Source organism: Solanum tuberosum, unplaced genomic scaffold (genome assembly GCF_000226075.1).
Source record: "Solanum tuberosum cultivar DM 1-3 516 R44 unplaced genomic scaffold, SolTub_3.0 scf00039, whole genome shotgun sequence".
In the NCBI taxonomy this organism is placed as follows: domain Eukaryota; kingdom Viridiplantae; phylum Streptophyta; class Magnoliopsida; order Solanales; family Solanaceae; genus Solanum; species Solanum tuberosum.
This window is the reverse complement of record NW_006238968.1, coordinates 597,241-605,480: the sequence shown is the minus strand read 5'-3', so window position 1 is coordinate 605,480 and position 8,240 is coordinate 597,241. Positions and strand designations below refer to the sequence as shown.

The 8,240-nt window shown below is 29.2% G+C and overlaps 1 protein-coding gene across 1 annotated transcript; it reads left to right on the top strand.

Moving 5' to 3' along the window:
• The first annotated feature begins 3,354 nt into the window (after nt 1-3,354).
• On the top strand, nt 3,355-6,450 carry LOC102583921 (suberization-associated anionic peroxidase 2-like). Its single transcript, XM_006343211.2, has 3 exons — nt 3,355-3,684; nt 3,899-4,096; nt 5,634-6,450. Exons 1-3 carry the CDS (start codon nt 3,439-3,441, stop codon nt 6,192-6,194), a joined length of 1,005 nt encoding a protein of 334 aa, XP_006343273.1. The 5' UTR covers nt 3,355-3,438; the 3' UTR covers nt 6,195-6,450.
• The last annotated feature ends 1,790 nt before the right edge of the window (nt 6,451-8,240 follow it).

Genomic DNA, 8,240 nt, shown 5'->3' with positions numbered 1-8,240 from the left:
ATATATATATATATATATATATCGACTAACAAATTACGTAGAAGAACAACTGATACTAAATAGATGTGACATTTTATCATACTAAAAATTTAAATTGTTCCACTAGAACTTCAAAATGTTTAAAATTGAAAGGGAAATTTAAAAAGTCAAGCGGACAAGATCCAATAGCTCAAGATTTTGAGCAGAAAATGAGGGGATAAAACCTATATTGTGGTATTTGTGTCTGATTTTTCAAAAATATACTCTTTATAATTATAAAAGTATACCCTCTATATATACTCTTTTCATTTCAAATTATTTTGTCGATTTTGACTTGGCACAAAAAAATAAAGAAGATTTTTGAATCTTGTGATTTTAAATTAAAGATATATTAAATGTTCCAAAAAACAAGGGACTCCATCAGTTTTTGAAGTGCAAAATTGCAGTTGAAGAGTATAAGTAAAAATAATAGAAATATTTATCAAGGAACATGTGTGATTGAGTGATTGAATTGAGTTCGATTTCATATTATTACATTTTTTTATGTATATTTCTGAAAAATCGACCATATTTCATTGGTTTTGACCTTTAGAATTGTAATCTAATAGCTGATTTTCAATCAGCAGCCATATAAAGTAAGCTATTTGTCAAAAAAATTTCCAAGTTTTATCATTTTACCAACAAGAAGAAGACATTTTTACTATAGGTTAAAAAGTTGATATTCACAATAGAAATAATTTTAGAAATATTATTTCCTCGAGGTACAATGAATATATCTAACTTTTCAAATAAACAAATAATTCATTTGTGGAAAGTTTAGTATAAGGAGCGTGCTTAAAAAGGGTCAGAGAGGAAAAATATGAGCATATAGGAAAAAGTCCATTCACACCCAACCACTCTTAATAAAAATTGACTATCGACCAAAGTTCGATTCAAAATTTAAAGTTTTAAGAATTTTATATTAATCTCAAATTAATAAATAGTAATAATTGAGTTCACAGTCATATAGATGCACATGAACCTGAGGTCAACCGTTGCCTATAGGGGCGGAGGCACAGTTACGATATCAAGTTCATTTGAAATTGAATACATACTGTTGATGTGGAACAAAAGTTTATGTATAAAAATCTATAAAAATTATGACAAATAAAAGGTATGAACGTGCAATTTTAGGAATATAATAGGTTCAATGCTAAAATATTTAAAGATTGATCAATCGATAAAATTTAAATCTTGAATATGTCTATATGTTTGCGCTTTGGGCATTCCAAATTTCAAACCCAACCACTCTTAATACAATCATATTTACTAGAAAAATAGTGTAGCCAAAAGTTGATTAATACATGGAGACATATATCCGAAATTTAAAGTTTATAAATTTTTATGTCAATCTTAAATTATTAAACCATAATAACTTAATTTACAGTCACATACTTATATATATTTTGTAGATTTTTTAATATATATATATATATATTATTTTTTTTTTTCTAACAATCTTTGACTAATTCATGCATGATATTAAAGCAAATCAAAATCACACGTTACTTTGCTCTTTTTTTTAAAAAAAAAAAAAAAATTATCTATTTATTTTGCGAAAAAACAATTTAACTTTCCCGTTATTAGAAGTTACCTTTATATTGCAAACTTGTTATTTTTGGGCAATACTATACATTTAATTGCTCGGTCAAAATCATTTATACTCACTAGTTAATATACATGTATTATACTTAATGATACAATATTACAATCAGTGTTCGGAGTCTATATTGAAGCTCTGAGTAAATATGAATTATATTACGCATGCAAGATCTATTCGGAGTTTATGATCCAACAAGATAAACTAGAGATCTTTGCACACATCATCGTACAAAGAAAAGATATATTTTCATCTTATTTTGTCTCAATAAAGAGAAACTATCACTTGGGTTACACGAAAGGTGAAATTATACAGTAAAGTTTTGGGCGATTCATGTTTATAGAAAGGGACCTTCCCAAAGATTGTCCACACTTTATATTATTATATCAAATAAAGAAATATTAGGGAATTGGGGAAAAAATGGATTTTATTTTATTTTATAATTTGTCATGGATTTTGATAGCTGCCACGTTGGAAGAGATCATAATGACACGTGGCAACAAGGGAAATCTAAGGGTAGATATTTGTACACGTGTAGTCAAGAAATAAACAGGTAGTTAAGTCAGTTTGTCATGTATTGAATTTGTTTTGATTGATTTTTAGGATAGAATTGGGCGGTGGTACTGTGGAAAAATAGATTTGTTTACATTAGATAACGCCACAAATTGGTGTGGCAAACAGAGGGGGGTGGATGAAAATTAATTAATTATAACCAACAAATTGGTTATAAAAACATAAATGAGGGGTTAATTTGTTTAAATTGTCCATACTTTTTGAGTTATATTGAGAGTGTGAGCAACATTAGATATGATTTTGATCGTTTAGAGTCTTTCTAATATACAATAACTATTACTTTCTTCCGACTCAAATAAGTGAGAGTTGAGTACTATAAAAATTAATTTTATCTATTATCTACAAGAAACTACTTCCTCTGTCTCAATTTATATGACTTACTTTCTTTTTTAGTCAGTTTCAAAAAGAATGACACATTTCTATATTAAGTACTTCCTCTATTTAAAAAAGAATGTCCTAGTTTGACTTGGAACGGAGTTTAAGAAAAAAAAAGACTTTTAAATCTTGTGGTTCTAAATTAAAGTTATGTCAAATGTACAAAAATGTCATTTAATTTTGTGGCCTTAAACATGTCATGTGGAAAGTTAAAGTGTTTCCAAAAAAGGAAATGGGTCATTCTTTTTAAACATACTAAAAATGAAATGAGATCATTCTTTTTGAAACGGAGGGAGTAATTATTTAACTTTAAAATGTCTATTTTACCTTTAATGAAACGATTTACAGCCACAAAAATTTCTAAATCATTCATTTTTTACCACAAGATTTAAAAGTCTTCATTTATTTCCTAAACTTAATGCCGAGTTAAACTATCTCACATAAAATGAAACGGAGAAAGTAATATTTAATTCATTCAAAGTAGTTGTACACAAATGTTACAGTTTTTCCACAGTTTAAGGAACTTGATAAGAACTAACTGACAGTCCACTTCTTTAATTAGTACAGTAATGTATACGTAATTTCTTGTTGTGCTTGACCAAAGACTAGAAAAAATTATATATATATATATAAAATTTACTGAATTGACGTGAATCCATAAACGACAATCTAAAACCACGTCCCCATTACAAACCTAACCACTCTCATTAAAGTCTTTTTCTTGTAATATCATGTCACCCAAAAATTGACCTATAGGCAATCTAAATCTCCTATTTAAAGGAGCCCAAAACACACAACAAAATCATCCCAAAAAAAAGCAAGTTCTTCTAATAAAAGTTTTTTAGTTATTTCACTTGTATCAATTAATCAAAATGGCTTTAGGTGCAACTCATTTGAGCTTGGCATTTTGCCTTATGGCTCTAATTGTTCTTGTAAAAGCAGATTTTGATGGTAAAAAAGAGCCAATTAACAATATTTTGGAGCAAAATTCAGAAATGTTAACTCAAGATTTTTGTATTTTCGCGGCGGTTGGGTCAGTTGTGGCGGAAGCTATTGCGAGGGAGAGGCGAATGGGAGCATCTCTCATTCGCCTCTTCTTCCATGACTGCTTTGTCGATGTAAGTTCTTCATAATCTTTCAAAGATTATATTCACTCGTTCTGTTTCAATTTATATGACTTTTTTTTTACTAAACATGAAATTTTAAGGAGTATAACTTCATAAGTACATAACTATTTGTTTAATTAATTAATTACCTTATCTTCTAGTATAGTACATATTAATGCTTGTTGGCCTAACATTATATTAATTTGTTGTGATATTATTTAATTAGGGATGTGATGCTGGAATTCTTCTAGATGATATTCCTGGAAGGTTCCAAGGAGAAAAAACATCACCACCAAATAATAATTCAGTGAGAGGTTATCAAGTAATTGATCAAGCTAAACAAAGGATTAAAACTATGTGCCCTGGGGCTGCTGTTTCTTGTGCTGATATTCTTGCCCTTGCTGCTCGTGACTCTGTTGCTATGGTAAGTTTATTACGATCGAGTTTAAGTATTATGCATTGACTGATATAAAAAAAAATAGATATCGATTTTAAAGAATGCTACTTTTTATACTTAGTTTTTTTTTTTGTTCAATGATCTCATTTCACCATTTTTATTAATGATTTTGACCTGGTAATTGTTATTTCTATTGGAGTTCTGACTAATTTAAATATGTCTCACATTGGACCTATACATGACATAAATTGGAGACCTATAGTTAAAAATAGAAGAATCATATGTGGCATCTTGATTTTACCATTATCCACACTTTCTTAGAGAAATGACATGTCATGTCTAAAAATTACAAGATACAAAGTATATTTTAAATATGTTATACACTTATTTCGGTTAAAAATCACAAAAATTAAAAAAATCATGATTTTTATATTCTTAATGTTCAGTCAAATTAACACACATAGAATAGAACATAAGGAGTATATATAGTTGATGCAATTACGTCATGTATAAGGTAATTACAAGTAATTTGTGTTACAAATATCAATTGGTAACCTGATAATGTATGATAACTAACATGTTACAACATATTAATTAAGTTATATATATTAATATCATCGATGTATATAACTTAAATCCTGGTTGAATTATGTGATATGTCTTAACTTGAAATTTCATCGATATGTCAACATTTTTCCTTCAAACACTTGTCTAGATATAATATTTATCTAACATTATACTCATTGCTATACAACTAAAGAAAGCAAATATTCAAACAATACTTGTCTCTAATTAGCACACATTGAAATAAAGTAGGTGTTGGTGGGTATGGTGAAGCCAATTGTATAATAATAAATAATGAATGCACATTTACCTACTCCAAGAAGAAATAAAAGAACAAATTAAACTTGTGCAAGCCACAAGCAGCCCATTATCTTTTAATCAAATGTCAAAATCTTGCCTAAATTTTCTTCATTTTAAAAGTGGACACAAAATTTCTTGATGTTGATTTGTAGTGTTCTTATCTTCAAAATATTTTTTTAGATATATAATTAATTCATATAATTTAATTACAACAATCGTTTTCATGATATTAACTAGTTCAACTACTTCGACAAGAATTTTTCCTCAATTGGAACTATATCTTACTTATCGACAATCCTAAGTATGTTTATCTTTATTTGTTCATATTTGACTTTGCATACTCTTTAAGAAACAATAACTAGAAGGGTAATTTTACTATATAATCACCCGTAATTATAACTTATCTAAATATTGAAAATGACGAATATTTAATAGCACTGATAAAATAGACACAAAATAATAAATTATCTATTGATTTTCAGAACTAAACAAATTAAGTTGGACAACTATATATTATTAGCTTTTATAGTGGACAATTATAGTTGCTTCATTTAAATTCATTTTTAATATATTATTGCATATATGCCCTCCATTACTATAAATTCTTATATATTGTAAGTCTATACATTACATGCACCTTATGCTATATAATTTTTTCTTCATTCATATCGCTCTATTTAAGCTCATTTCAAATCAACAGTTAGGAGGAATTCCATATCCTGTGAGTCTAGGCCGGAAAGACGCAAGGACCGCGAATTTCACCGGCGCGTTAATCCAACTTCCAGCCCCATTCGACGATCTCAACGTCCAATTAAAAAAATTCAGCGATAAGGGAATGTCTGCTCGGGAAATGGTTGCGTTAGTCGGGTCCCATACAGTAGGATTTGCACGATGTGTGACATTATGTGACGATAGAAACATTAACCCGGCCATGAAATCAACACTAAAATGTGGTTGCCCTGTTAGTAACAATAACACAAACTTAGTACCATTGGATTTAATGACTCCTGATTTTTTCGACAAGTTTTATTACGAGGATTTAATTCGAAATCAAGGACTTCTTTTCTCAGACCAAGTATTGATGGGATCTACCGCGACTGCTAATGTTGTTCGGACCTATAATAGTAACCCTGCTCTATTTTTACGCGAATTCAACGATGCCATGATAAAGATGGGGAACTTACCCCCATCTCGTGGCGTTCAGTTGGAAATTCGCAATGTTTGTAGCAAGGTGAACGGTAATTCTATCGCGGACATGTGAAATAAGAAGAAAATATATTTGAAAATTTCGAATTTCCTGTTCGAAAATAAATAAATGTATGGCTTATTGACCATGTAGCTTGTTGTTTTATGCAAGTTTTTTGGCTTTCTATATATGTAGTATAAGTGTATGTAACCTTTGTTTGTGCACACATGTAATGCAAAATAATGGAATTGTATCTTTCCATAGTCCCACTATCTTATAGTAGTGGTGTATATATATATATATGTAGAATAATATCTCAAGCTGATTTGAAGTTTACGAGTTTCTAGGAGAATAGTAGAAACACTTGAGCATTTGTATCGCTCATATGACAATCTTAGATATGACCAAATTGGTGAGAAATTGTAAAAACAGATAAATAAGAAGAATGCATAATTGTGATGAGTTGTAAAATGGATGTCCACATAATATACTTTGTGTCCAACGCAAATTATATTCTCATCTATATAATTATTACTGACCATATTTGAAAAATAAAATAAAATTTGGACCTTTTTTTTATAGCTAATTAAAGAGTGCTAAACCTAAAAGAGTTTTATTCTTTTGTATTCTAAAAGAGTCATAAACCTAAAACTAAACAAAGAAAAAACGTACTTAATAAAACGGGAAAGTCAAAGATAAAAAATAAAACAAAAATATTGACGGACGACTGATGGCTTATCACGAGCATGGGTTTTTACTTTAGGTATAGATAATTCATGGAGGGAGATGATTAAATATGACGAACTTAATTATCTAACTTCTATATATGGATCTGGACGTTGCATAATTAGTGGAGCATCTATCAATTTAGCTATTCTCCTGAGTTTTGTATAGTTGCGTTTGATATTAAATCAGAAATTTTCACAACTATCAGAATTGATAACAGTATAGATAAGTATAATATTGACTATATGCTAATAGATGTGAATGGAAAATTAGGAATTATAAATATTTCAGAGTTCGAGCTAACTACTCAAGACATCCATTAGAATGGAAACATGAGATTTATGGTGACGAAGAAATTGTATTTGCAATAAACGTTTATTGCAAATACTATTTAGAAAGCTACTAGTCAGTCACATGAACCTAAAAGGAAGAAATCACATAATTAAAGGTTTTACTAAGATTACTAAATCACTTTATTGACCACTAGGTTACTTCTTCGATGCGATGATGATCATTCGACATGTTAATTACTATTTCTTTGTGCTGGATTGTAAGTATATAGCTGTTAAGCATTAATTATTGAGGATTTTCTTACTAAAAAAATGGACCAAGGAAACATCAACGCAACAAGCCACTCACCTATGCTTCTAGATATAAACTTGACTTCATGCTTCAGATTCTTTAATGTATGAGTAAATCATGAGACATTTGTCCTTATAATACAAAGAAGTTGGACTAACAGATTATATGGTAATAAGTTAAAGTATATAAGGCAAAAGTTGAAGGAGCTGATGTTTTATTTAAAAATATAGAAATGACTGGTTTTAAGAGTCCCCACTTAATTTTTAAAAAAAATAAGAAAACTACTTATTTTCAAATAGATCAAAACAGTAAATCTATTAAAAACTATTAAGGGGTTCAAGGCTCATATTAACATTTCGGGAAGGGTTTGAAAGCACCTGAAATGTCCGCTAATACGCGGTTATCCGACAATTAATTATTTGGCTAAATTTATTTGACTTAACTTGAATTGAGCAACTTTATAGTTAAGACCATTTTAAGGGAGAAAAGGGGAAATATTAAGATACTATATCAGTTAAATATTTTGAAAAAAAACTTAAGTTTTAAGGTAAAGGGAAATGAGTTCTTAATTAGTCGATTTTTAGAAGATTGGTTTAGAATAACTATTTGTCGGGGAAATTAAATCGTAATAACCTTAAGATTAACATCAAGTAATGACAGGTAAATAAATATAAAATGATAAAGTAAAGAGGGAGATTTGGGCCCAGGTCTGGTTTCCTGTCCGCTTGGATCAGTACTTGGGCCTATTTTCGTTTTGGGCCTTTGGCCCAATTTTTGCCACCTTTGTACCTGTCCTGAACTAAATTGAATTTT

Bases quoted from the DNA above. Each gene is read 5' to 3' on its own strand.
- LOC102583921 (XM_006343211.2), top strand. From the start codon at position 3,439: ATGGCTTTAGGTGCAACTCATTTGAGCTTGGCATTTTGCCTTATGGCT. The intron at 3,685-3,898 runs GTAAGTTCTTCA...TTATTTAATTAG, and splicing joins TCCATGACTGCTTTGTCGAT to GGATGTGATGCTGGAATTCT. The intron at 4,097-5,633 runs GTAAGTTTATTA...TCAAATCAACAG, and splicing joins CTCGTGACTCTGTTGCTATG to TTAGGAGGAATTCCATATCC.